At 47.9% G+C, this 13,268-nt stretch overlaps 1 protein-coding gene across 1 annotated transcript; it reads right to left on the bottom strand.

Moving 5' to 3' along the window:
- Positions 1-7,217: 7,217 nt before the first annotated feature.
- Positions 7,218-9,096, bottom strand: LOC109766526 (uncharacterized). Its single transcript, XM_020344039.1, has 5 exons — positions 9,064-9,096; positions 8,585-8,640; positions 7,790-8,402; positions 7,528-7,680; positions 7,218-7,415 (listed from the first exon to the last, which is right to left on the bottom strand). Exons 1-5 carry the CDS (start codon positions 9,094-9,096, stop codon positions 7,218-7,220), a joined length of 1,053 nt encoding a protein of 350 aa, XP_020199628.1.
- Between the last annotated feature and the right edge of the window lie 4,172 nt (positions 9,097-13,268).

Genomic DNA, 13,268 nt, shown 5'->3' with positions numbered 1-13,268 from the left:
TCCTCCTGCACCACCAAACAACCAAACAGAGGTTAGTCATACATAAGAAAGTGATGGTAAGAAGAAGAAGAAGAAGAATGTTTAATGTACATAGATACACCTCAAGTGTCTTGTGGAGAAAGTGGTTTCGGTTTCCCTGAGCATGTACTCCCTCCTTCCCCTGGTTAGCCTTATTTTTGATGCTCGTAGCCGCCCAGGCTCCATCCTTATCACACCATAGATCCACCAACGCTGCCCATGACTCGTCTTTTCCATAACACCAATTTGGACACACCTACATAATGAAAGCATAATGGCATGTCAACACGAAATGATGAAATGTACCACAAACATCAGAAATAAAAATCTTTTATACTTACCGCCAAGTACTTGTGCCTCTCCAAGGTAATGCCCATCCTCCGCGCTTCTTCCTTGGTCATCTTCACACCAAGAGCGTCGTGATAGTATGTCGAGATGGCCACCCAGTGCACCTCGTACTGCATCTGGCAGGCCTTATTCTTGGCTTGGCAAAGCACAATCTGGTCGGCAGTGGCCTTGTGCTCCGGAAGAACTCGATAGTATTTCTACAATCATTCATGAAACCAGAATGGAAGAAGCCATGAGTTAAATCATTCATGAAACCAGAATGGACTTGTGCTTCTGAAGAGAACTCACCCAAAAATTAGTGATAACGGCCTTAGCATGGGTCTCATAGTCTGCGTGGGGGCCGCTACCCAGTGGTCCTATCTTGTGGCCAAAACCAGGCGGTCCGGGTGCCTGACTAGATCCGGATAGTACAGCCCCGACCAGTATACCTTTAGCAAGACGGTGATGAGGTCGTTGGGAATACGGGCCCCTTTAGGATATATCCAGTTGCTGCAAAAGAATGAAATATTAGCATGTGACAAGCAAAATAAACAAAAATATAAGCATGTGACAAGCAAAAAATGAAATTATTATAAAGTGGCACTTACTCTTTCCCCGTGGGCTCAATGAGCCACTTCTGCTCCTCGGTAGCAGGAATCTGCTTTGGTACCTTTGCGTTACCACGCAGCCATCCCTTGTTGCCAACCCCCTCCCCGCCACCACCATCACCCCCGCCACCACCATCATCCCCGCCACCACCCTCCTCCTCGCCCCCCTCCCCAACCTCCTCCTCCTCGTCCCCCTCCTCAACTTCCTCCTCCTCCTCCCGAACCTCCTCGTCCTCCTCCTCCTCGTCAGAGGGTACCTCACTAGAGGAAGGCCTCGAAGACAACACCCCTAAGTCGGTGAGGGTGCGCTGTTTCTGGCCGCGACCCCCTGTAGTGGCTCTCCCCCCACCCCCTCGCCCTCTAGGGGCTCTCCTGTTGGGGAACGTAGTAATTTCAAAAATTTCCTACGCACACGCAAGATCATGGTGATGCATAGCAACGAGAGGGGAGAGTGTTGTCTACGTACCCTCGTAGACCGTAAGCGGAAGCGTTATATCAATGCGGTTGATGTAGTCGTACGTCTTCACGATCCGACCGATCCAAGTACCGAAAGCACGGCACCTCCGAGTTCTGCACATGTTCAGCTCGATGACGTCCCCGCCTTCTCGATCCAGCAAGAGGGGCGAAGTAGTAGATGAGTTCTGGCAGCACGACAGCGTGGTGACGGTGTTGGTGAAGAACAATCTCCGCAGGGCTTCGCCTAAGCACTACGAAAACTATGACGGAGGATAAACTAGAGGGGACGGGGTTGCCGGCACACGGCTTGGTGTTTCTTGATGTGTCTTGGGTGCTAGCCTTGGGGTCGAAACTTGGAGTAAAAGCCTCCACAAAGTCGGTTTCACCCGAAAGGCAAGAGTCCTTCTCGGACTCCAGGGCCAGACGCCAGGGTTCCCGGCGTCTGGACCCAGACGCCAGGGACCCTGGCGTCTGGCCCCTGGACTCCGCAAAACTTCCTTTTGCGCTTTCCAAAAACCTCGTGGGCTTTCCCCTTTGGCCCAGATAAAGTGTTCTCGTGCCCAAACATTTCGGGAAACATCCGGAACCCCTTCCGATGGATTCCGGAACCTTTCCGGAGATCAAACACTACTATCCACATATCAATCTTTACTTCCAGACCATTCCGGAGTTCCTCGTCATATCCGTGATCTCATCCAAAACTCCGAACAACATTCGGTCACCAACATACATAACTCATAGTACTATATCGTCAACGAACGTTAAGCGTGCGGACCCTACGGGTTCGAGAACTATGTAGACATGACCGAGACACCTCTCTTGTCAATAACCAATAGCGGGACCTGGATGCCCATATTGGCTCCTACATATTCTACGAAGATCTTTATCGGTCAGACCCCATAACAACATACGTTGTTCCCTTTGTCATCGGTATGTTACTTGCCCGAGATTCGATCATAGGTATCTCAATACCTAGTTCAATCTCGTTACTGGCAAGTCTCTTTACTCGTTCCGTAATACATCATCCCGCAACTAACTCATTAGTTGCAATGCTTGCGAGGCTTATAGTGATGTGCATTACCGAGTGGCCCCAGATACCTCTCCGACAATCGGAGTGACAAATCCTAATCTCGAAATACGCCAACCCAACAAGTACCTTCGGAGACACCTGTAGAGCACATTTATAATCACCCAGTTACGTTGTGACGTTTGGTAGCACACAAAGTGTTCCTCCGGTAAACGGGAGTTGCATAATCTCATAGTCATAGGAACATGTATAAGTCATGAAGAAAGCAATAGCAACATACTAAACGATCAAGTGCTAAGCTAACGGAATGGGTCAAGTCAATCACATCATTCTCCTAATGATGTGATCCCGTTAATCAAATGACAACTCTTTGTCTATGGCTAGGAAACATAACCATCTTGGATCAACGAGCTAGTCAAGTAGAGGCATACTAGTGACACTCTGTTTGTCTATGTATTCACACATGTATCATGTTTCTGGTTAATACAATTCTAGCATGAATAATAAACATTTATCATGATATAAGGAAATAAATAATAACTTTATTATTGCCTCTAGGGCATATTTCCTTCATCTCCCCCCGCCCCCTCCTCCTCTAGGGGCACCTCTCCCTCGACCTCCCTGTGAGGAGTCATCGTCAAGTAGTCGGTGGCATAGCTACACCCCGAAGGCCACCCCTAATCCCAGTTGACCAGGAGATCTAGCCCTTTGACTTTTGCCGGACAGGCTTTGACCAGTGGTCTCTTCCACCTAGTTGCGATAGGTCAGCCCATAGCAACATCCCCGAACATGGTCTGGACCCAACCCACCACTAGATTCCCTCCGGTTCTACCGCACCCGCACGATTCCCCCTCCAAGTGACGGCGACACTGCCGTCCGTGGAGGGGGGCACACCACGGAGCCCCAAGACGAGCGTCTACGCATGCCACAACACTTTCACACATGCATCAAGAGCCGTGCGATGTTTCGGTGGCATAGCTACACCCCGATTCCCCCCTCTAACCAGATTCCCTCTGTGTCGACCGTTTCCCCCCTTCGTGACACGGCGGCAGCGACGTCCGTGAGGGGGGCAATCGATATACCATTGGGGTATGATTTTTGTTTAGATAAGGCACATTTATATTTAAAAAAGAAAATAAATAATACTAAAAAAATATATAGGTATGCGTACGGTAAGGCCGTAGGCATAGCTGCGCACACGGAGCTCCACTGCCATGGATCGATGACGTGGCGATGCACGCGGATTGATGACATGGCAGAGGGCATGGGCCAGGCCTACGCCGACGGCTATGCCGTCGGAATATCTCTGCCACACCACAGACCCCCTCCCCCTCGGATCGATGACGTGGAGACGGCGCGGATCGGTGATGTCAACATATCTATGCCAGGCTATGCCGACGGCTTAGCCGTAGGCATAGTTTTAGATATATGCCGACGGACTAGCCATAGGCATAGGCTCCACGTGGCGCCCTCTGGTAGCTCGTGGTAGCCCTATGCTGACGGCTTAGCCGTAGGCATAGTTTCTGTCTGATTCCCCCCCTTTTTCTGTTTGATTTCATTGCCGACGGCCGCCGTTAGCCCCTGTCGGCGTAGTTCCGACGCCGTCAAACGGTCATCGCTGACCGGGTAGGCGGGCCTCATCTATGCCGACGGCCCCCGTACGCGTATCGCCAGAGGTCCCGACGGCCGTAGTATGCCGACGGCCCCCGTCGACATAGATCGACATATGCCGACAACTTTTCTACGCCTACGGCTGCCCTAGGCCGTCGGGATATGTCCATCTATGCCGACGGGGGCCGTCGGCATAGATGAGGCCGTTGGCAACTACGTTAATTCTGGTAGTGAGGGGATGCAACGCCACAGCTGAAGCCATCAGATCGAGCTGCGGACGCAGTGCCTCGTTCGGTGGCTCGTGGTCGCTCCGACATGATGAACGGCATGAGGTCTTCTAGAAATGCAAGAGAGCGGATGAACAAGAGGGTTGACATTTGGGTCCCAATTGTAATAACGGTCATAGTTAACGGTTAACCTGACGTGTGGGCTAACTTATTAACGGTTTAAACTAGTCAAATCAGGTAGTTGTCAGACTTGGTAGTTTTTTGCAAATAAATTGGTCGTAGAGTGGTAGTTTTCTGCTAGGGTTCCTAAAATGGTAGTTTTTCGTCAGCGTCGGTCGAATTGTGGTAGTTTTCTTTTAAATACTCATCCTGCCCGTTGGTAATTTTGATGCCGTTAATGGACACAACACTGGTTTGTAATCTAGTTTTTGTATTTGTGGAGGACCCAAATATATATCAATTTCACAAACTTTTTTTTGTGCGAGAAAACTTTCAATCTATTCATCTTTAATCATGGTAGTACAACGAACACCGAAAATAATAAAAATTACATCCAGATTCATAGACCACCTAGCGACGACTACAAGGACTGAAGCGAGCCGAAGGCGCGCCGCTGTCATCGCCCCTCCATCGCCGGAGTCGGGCACAACTTGTTGTAGTAGATAGTCGGAAAGTCGTCGTGCTAAGGCCCCATAGGACCAACGCATCAGCACAGCAAAACTACAAACTTAAAAAAACTACACATTAAGTATTTGTATATTGCTGATGATACCAGCTTTGCAAAACTACACATTACAGAGAAAAAAACTTAAACAATTTACAAGTGAGTGCCTGGGAGAGACATCAAGGATATGGTCAATCAATAATTTCGACTGGTTCATCGCGTACAGACATCGGTCGTGCGTACAACAGGATAGTGTTGATAGGGGACGACCTCCCTTCATTAATTTCCTTTCGTATCAAGTTTCTCTCTGTCCTGGTCTGGGGATATGTCGTCGATGGACAAAATATGCAATCGTCTCTTCCCGTTCGGCGATTCTGCTTAATGGTGTGGCTGGGAAGTGGTTTGAACTAAATGCGGGCTCCGTCAGGGGACCCGATCTCGCCGTACCTCTTCCTGATTGTGGCGGATGTGTTGCAGCAGCTGATCCGGCAAGATGATGTGATGAAGCATCCGTTGGTGCCCGACAACCCCCGGTGGTGCTCCAGTACGCTGATGACACCTTGATCATCATGCGGGCATGTGAGGAGGGGGCTGCCCGTCTTAGAAGGATTCTAGACATGTTTGCAGATGCGACTGGTCTGCGGATCAATTTCACCAAGAGCACCCTGGTCCCGATTCATGTAGATGTGGTGGTTCAAGAGATGGTTGTCCGGACGTTGGGATGCGCTGTTGGATCCTTCCCTCAAACTTACCTGGGTCTGCCTCTGTCGTGGGAGAAACTGAGGTTCGAAGACTTCCTGCCAATGATCGCGAAAGTGGACAATTTCCTTGCGGGCTGGGCGGCGCGCCTCCTCTCACCTGCTGCACGCCTGGTGTTGATTAACGCTGTCCTGGACGCTCTGCCGACTTATGCCATGGCTGCGCTGCTCCTCCCCCCAAAGCTGATCCGCGCGCTGGATACCATGAGGCGAGATTTCTTATGGAATGTGGCCGAGAGGGCGTCGGGAGCCCAATGTTTGGTGGCCTGGGATCGCGTGTGCCGCGCGAAAACTGAAGGTGGGCTCGGGGTCCGTAGCCTCGTTGTGCAGAATGACTGCCTCCTGCTGAAGATGATCCATAGACTGCACAGTGTGCCGCGATCGAGGTGGGCTGCTTGGGTCTGGGGTGCTGCTCACGGGAGTTCGCTCCTGGCGCGTGGTGACCATGCTCTGGGCGAACACAGGAGAGCCCTGGCAAAGCTGTTGCCTCTGTATCGTGCTCTTTCCACGGTCGCCGTGGGGGACGGCGCTCGGTCTCCTTCTGGTTCGACAACTGGCTGCCCTGTGGCACCCTCGCCGTGGCCTTCCCTGCTCTCTTTTCGCATGCTGTTACTCCCGAGATGACTGTCTGGGAGGCAAGAGAGGAGGGCCTGCTTAGGCACCTCGTGCCGCGCCTCACGCGTGCGGGCGAAACCGAGCTAGGAGTGGTCCTGGCAATGATGGAGGCCCAGCCTGTGAGAGAGGAGGGGGATGAGCGGTCTCTCCTCCACATCACGACCGCCCGCGGCGCCCTGTCAGCTGCCATGGCGTACAGATTGCTGAGGTTTGGTGGACTGGTTGCCCCGTTTGCGACCTCCATCTGGGTCACGAGAGCGTCGTCGCGTGTCAAGTTCTTCTGCTGGTTGATGGTGCAGAAACGTATCCATACAAGAGATGTCCTGCTAAAAAAACACATTGTGGAGCCTGATGGTGCTGGGTGCCCCGTGTGTGAGGAAGAGCTGGAGAGTGCGGATCATATGATCTTCTCCTGTCCGTTCGCAAGATCCTTCTGGGGGCGGATCGGCGTCAACGTCGAGGGGGTGAGCGTGAGCTGCTTGGATCACATGGCTTCTGCGGCAAGCTCGGCGGTCGGCTTTGCACCTGAATTCGCTATGCTATGCTGCTGGCACTTATGAAAGCACCGGAATGCGGTTGTGTTCCAGGGGCAGCGTCCCTCTCTCGCTCGGTTAGTAGGCTCATGTAAGGAAGACGCGCTGTTGTGGTGCGGGCGCCTGAATGAAACCTGTCGGATCCATGTTGAAACTTGGATGCAGGCTTTGGGGTAGCCTTGGGTTAGGTGGGCCAGTGTGTTTTTCCCCTCCCCTATGTAAAACTACAGTGTGGTGTCCTGTCTCATGCTTGTAATCATCGGGGCCCCTGGGCCTTCTCTGGTTAATATATTCAGGTGCGGGGAAACTCCCCCCCCCCCCCCCCCCCCTCCCCGAAAATTCAAAAAAAAAATTGCAATCGTGGCAGAAATCATCATGAAGAGATAGCCACTTCCATGATCCTTGTAATATACCCCATGAACATTTTCTCGGGCCGAAAACCATAGATTGTGAGCACGGCCAAGTTATATCGCTTGAAATCAGATGGTTCCCACTCGATAAATGTTTTCTTGCAAACTAGACGTTCCCTTAGCATCTCATCCTCCAATGGGTTGCACTGGTGGTTCGATACCTGCGGACAAGAGAGGCATAGCAAATCATTTACATAGCACAGTTCGTAATGTAGCTAATTAAGGCAAGGGAGGTTTCAGCTTCGGCAAACAAATTATCTCATGTTATTGCACCTCAATGTCGAGCTCCTCCAATAGAGGTGCGGCATCTAGCAGGAAGAATGTCCACTTGATGCCGCATTCTTCAGGAATCTTCTGGAGATTCAGAATCCTCAAGTTGCTTAGTCGAGGAGCCAGTTGCTTCGGTGCCTCCGGCTGAATCCAGAGCTGCACACGACGGAAAGAAGATGAAATACGACGTGTTGCTCTTGTTGAAAAGCATACATGCATGCATGCCGTAGTAGTGTTCTTACCAGCCCATCCACAGTTCACGGACGGTAGCATTCTTGTCAAGTAATTCGCTCAACCTTAGTATCTTGTAGTCACTGGTGCAGTTAGTAGCGAGTGCTAGAGTCCGAAGCCGCGGGACGTGGCCAAACAAGAGTGGATCTCGTGAAGGAAGCCAGCACTCACAGGTCAGCTTCACCAGCTCCGGGAGCCACCTCAGTTGGATGGTGCCACAGGTCACGAGCTTCAGCACCGCGATCCGCGGGTGTTGGACGACCAGGGCCGTGTCGCGGCCTGAATCGCAGTTGAGCAGAGAGAGGCTTTTCAGCCTGCCCCAGGTGCCGAGCAGGTTGTTGATGTCCGACTGTCCCAGCTTAACGCTCTCCACGTGCAGCGCCGTGAGGCCGGCGAACGCGCGGGGGCATGCGTCCAGGCAAGACAGGAAGCGCGCAGCGTGGCCGGCGAGGTCCTCGTCAGTGCACTGGATGTCCATCTTCTCGCCCAGGATCACGAATGTCGCCTTGGCGATGCTGCAGCCGCGCGCCATGGCGTCGTCGACGGCGCGGACGATGCCCACGGACTCGTCTCCCAGGTAGAATCGCAGGTAGAGGGCGCGGACGGCCTGCCGCTGGTCCCTGCGTGCCAACAGGCTCTGGCTGCTTCTGCCACGGACAGGTTGGTCCGAGCCTTCTTGGATAGAGCGGACTTGGAGCCGTCGTCTTTAAGCTTGTGGCGCTTAAGGTCTAAGGTGATGCGACTGATCGCGAGAGGGAGATGCCTCCACCGTCTGCTTAAGATGCTGCTTCTTGCGGCGCCTCGTACGTCGAGACGATCTAGAACGGACAGGAGAATGTCATCCGGCAGCTTACTAAGCCTGTCTTCCTGCTGCTGCTCCACTTCCTGCATGGATGAATTGATTGATGTAGACAAAGGAACATTCGTTACTTTATTTTTGAGAAAAATCTTCCGATCCAATAATAATATGCAGTAGCAGTACAAATGTCATCAAAAGTATCAAAAATTACAACCAAGTCCGTGAACACAACGACTAAAAGCACTTGAGCGATTCGAAGTCGTTGTGCTAAGACCCAAAAAGCCAGCGCATCAGAATAGCCACGATTACCCACCATTACCGACTATGTGAAGCGTGGATCGGAAGAGTCATTATTTCTATATAAACACACCAAGGAAAACAAGGGCTGGCTACGTACCTCCTCCCCACCTTTTGAGGAAGGAAACGATTCATGTTACAGTTTGACTACGTTTAAGCCGAAGAATCTCTGCTCGCGATTCTATACAGACTGGAAAAGTTGAGAGACGCACCTGGATGCACCGTGTGTTACTGGCCGCCGCCATGGATGCTCTCAGCTTACAAGCTAGGCCGTTCAGCGTTCAGCGAAACGCAGCGATAAATACGAGCAGCACCGGAACCTAGGGCAAAAAGAACGTGCGGCCCTCCAGCTTATCAGGCCGCGTACGTACGACTCCGAGCAGCATTCAAAACAAGCGCGACCCCGCCTACAACACGTAGGTACGATGCGTTTGTTAGCCATCGAAACACATCTGTTTGTATACCCCTTCATTTCAAGATAAGTGACTCAATTTTGTACTACAAGTAGATTTTAGATCGTTCCTGCGTTCCCTCGGAAAAAAAACACACACACACCAGCGAACCATATCCCTCTCTTGAAAAACCCTATTTGCCGCATTCTGCATTATCGACCTATCGCACACCTTCGATGTTACATGGGTCGGCTTAGTCAGTTTTTTTTTCGTGCGAGCATTTTCCGGTTTCGGGAACCTTCTGGATGGTTCCTGGCCCGGTTTTCCGGTTTTGTTTTTCATTTTCACTTCTACTTTTCTTTTTTAGTTTCTTTGTTTCCTTTTTTGTTTTCTCTATTCCTTTTTATTTTCTCCTTTTTTGAAAATTTTACAAAATATTTAAAATTTGTTTCTTTTTCAAAAAAATGTGTTCACATTTTGAAAGAACTGTTTGAAGTAAAAAGAAACAGTTTTCAAAATTTTGTTCATGTATTAAAAAAGTGACCGCATTTCCGAATTTGTTGGGAATTTCAACATTTGTTCTCAAAATTTAAAATAGTTTGTGCTTTGAAAATATGTTTCTGTCAAAATTTTGTTCCCATTTTGTTCACAAATTTTAAAAATATTCATGTTTTCGGAAAATAGTTTGGGAATTTCATAATTTGTTCACAATTTCAAAACAATTTAAAAATTGTTTGTAAGTTCAAAGAATTGCCCGACTTTTAGAAAATTGTTTGTGACTTTTTCAAAAAAGTGTGAAGTGTGATACTGCATTTAGTTCTTTAAGTGTTGTGTTGCATATCGGTTGCCAGCGCTCTTCGGTTGTAGTTGTGGAAAATATAGGATGATAATATTATGTTGTTGTATTGATTTGACCCTCATATAAGGTATATATAGAAGTACATGAGGAATAGAGGCTTGGAGTACAAGACAAGTCACATGTAGTTTAAACTTATTCTATCTCTATCTTCTTAAAATTCTGAAATAAATCCAGAAATAATGCGAGCGCCAGGACTTGAATCTTGATGGGCTGAGAATACCACTATCCCTTGAACCATCCAAACACAACTTGGTTCGCAACCCAATTATAACAGTAGTGTCTATCAGCAAGGGCGCATATGTACGCACTCGTGGGTTCGATTCCCGGCCAGCACACTACCCTGTTTTGCGATTTGACTGGCCGACTATTTGTAGCACAGAACGACATATAGGAGGTCCCCCTCTCTGTACGATAAACTTGGGCATGTTATAACTGCCCCAGTTGTGCCACCAAAAGAGCCTAGTTTACTATAAACTACTTTCTTCTGTGATGTAATCGTACATTGATGGATTGTGGAAATTGTGGTGCTGGTGGTACAAAAAAGTCCTAATATTATTTCTACAATTTGCAATTATTGAATAGGACAAAAAACTTTGAAAGTTGGCATGTGACCGTCAATACACGCAGGGAAAAAAGTAAAATATGTCATGTCTTACAGTATATCAAGAAAGAAAAAGGAAAGAAAACGTAAAGTTGTTATCTGACCAATACCAAAAAATTGTAAATTTTTCCATGTCTTACCAATTTCCAAAAAAGTTGTCATGGTGTGTACATGTCTCATGTTATGAGAATGCCAAATGAATCCTATTAGTTGCCATGTGAACGTTGCAAAGAAAATGGCATGTTGCTTATAATGAAACTACCATGGTATTTATTGGTGAAACTACCATGGTCTAATTTAATAAATTGCCATGTTCCTAATAATAGAACTGTCATGTTCTAAGAACTAAAAATGCCATGACCTGATTTATAAAAATATCATGGTCTAATAACCAAAATTGCCATGGCCTAATTTATAAAAATGCATGCTACCTATAATACAACTAGCATGGCCTAAAACTTCCATAGACTAATTAAAATAGAACATGTCATGGTATACTTAATAAAAATGCCATTGTCTAATTATTAGAATTACCATAGTCGCTAAAAATTTACCATAGTCTAGCCAATAAACAATGCCATGAACTAAAAAATAAAAATGACATGCTACCTAAATAGAAACTGCCGTTACCTACTTTTTTTGCGAAAAACTTTCGATCTATTCATCTTCAATCATGGCAGTACAACGAACACCAGAAATAATAAAAATTACATCCACGTCCATAGACCACCTAGCGACGACTACAAGCACTGAAGCGTGCCAAACGCGCCGCTGTCATCGCCCCTTCCTCGCCGGAGTCGGGCACAACTTGTTGTAGTAGACAGTCGGGAAGGCATCGTGCTAAAGCCCCATAGGACCAGCGCAACAGAACAGCAACCGCCGCCGATGAAGGATCCAATTCGAAGACACACGAACATAGACGAAAAACAACCAGATCCGAGCAAATCCACCGAGAATAGATCCGTCGGAGACACACCTCCACACGCCCACCAACGATGTTAGACGCACCACCAGAACGGGGGCTAGGCGGGGAGACCTTTATTCCATCTTCAGGGAGCCGTCGTCGTCTTGTCTTCCTGAGCAGGACACAAACCCTAACAAATCTGAAAGGAACGACTAACAACAAAGCCCTCTCGCCGGCCCTTGCCAGGATCCACCTCGCTTCCATGGCCCTAGGGCCACCGGAGACGAGGCAGACCTGCGGCGGAGCCGGCGAGAGGCACAAACCCTAGCTTTTTTGGTGGAGGAGGAGGCGGCTGCGTTGTCATTGGATGTTGCGTTGCGTCGCCTGCCATTGCCTACTTAATAAACATGTCATCATGTAAATACTAAAAATGCCAAGTTACCTATAATAAAAATGCACTATTTCTAGTCTTCGTTGTACTACCATAATTAAAGATGAATAGATTGAAAAAAATTCGCATTTTTTTAAAGTGCACATACCAAGATTAGGAAAAAAACCTTCTCTATGAAATGTCATGCTCTAAAGAGTTTAAAAAAAGTTGTGAATCGCCGAAAAGGAGTAAACCTGGGCGGTGCGTGCCCTCAGAAAAGGGCAAACTCGGACGGTCCATGCCCTTGCCATACTACCCCCAAAGAGGAGGAGGAGGCCAGTGACAGATGAATAGCTTCGGCCGTGAGTAGACCGACTCGATCCATATTGCGTCTTCAACCCCTACTTTCGTGACGAACAGTGAACTTTCTCCATAGCTCATAGCTCAATAATGTTAGACCTACAAAAATCTACAAATATTTTACTTAACTTTCCAATCTAATCCCCCCTGAATTCAACCCGGGGGGGGGGGGGGGGGGGGGGGGAGGGGGGAGGAGGGCTTCATCCCCCTATTACCCATTATAATTCTCCACATCAGCTTGTTTGTATAAAAATTAAGTAACCTTTTGTAGATGTAGCATTATTTCTCATAGCTAGTACATCATGTCAATTTTTTTAGCCCGATGACATGTAGAACTACGTAGGTTATTTTAACGTTGCATGTCATTGCATGAATTTGAGAATTTGCTAATAAGGTACCGTGGACACAAACATTTAAGGGGTGATCACTCATTGTCCGCGGACACATGCGGGTATTTCTGTGGAAGTTCAAAGAGCCGGATTTGTTAGGTCTGGCCGTAGATGTTGTAAGTTGTAGAAATAAGTCAAGACAGGAGGATCATATTTCCGGCCAGAGCTATGCAATCCATATTATCTTCCTATAAGTATGTATTATTTTTCATTTTTGAAAGATCCAATAAATTACAACCAATGCAGGACTCAGACATTTGGTTCCTGGGCGTATCTACACCCTCTATGAAAAAGAAATTTAGTAATTCAACAAAAAGTCAAAAAGTTTCTGAAACTTTTTAGAAATAAAGTTGACCTTCCATTGTACTTGTGAGAATAATTCCGCAAAAGAAAATTCCCCTTTGACTTGTTTTCAAAGATGACAAATTTTTAGCCATGAAGTCAATGTTGGTTTTCTTTTCGTGAAAATCTATATACTAGTGCAAAAGAAAGTCAAATTTATTCTAAAAAGAACTTCTAAACTATTTTGACTTTTTGTTTAA

This window comes from Aegilops tauschii, chromosome 2, assembly GCF_002575655.3.
Source record: "Aegilops tauschii subsp. strangulata cultivar AL8/78 chromosome 2, Aet v6.0, whole genome shotgun sequence".
NCBI lineage: Eukaryota > Viridiplantae > Streptophyta > Magnoliopsida > Poales > Poaceae > Aegilops > Aegilops tauschii.
The sequence above is the reverse complement of the archived record's forward strand: the minus strand, read 5'-3'. Positions and strand labels throughout refer to the sequence as shown.

Coding starts and splice junctions, on each gene's coding strand:
- LOC109766526 (XM_020344039.1), bottom strand. CDS start 9,096: ATGGCGGCGGCCAGTAACACACGGTGCATCCAG. Junction 8,403..8,584: donor CTGCCGGATGACATTCTCCT/GTCCGTTCTAGA, acceptor TGTCCGTGGCAG/AAGCAGCCAGAGCCTGTTGG. Junction 7,681..7,789: donor TACTTGACAAGAATGCTACC/GTCCGTGAACTG, acceptor CGTCGTGTGCAG/CTCTGGATTCAGCCGGAGGC.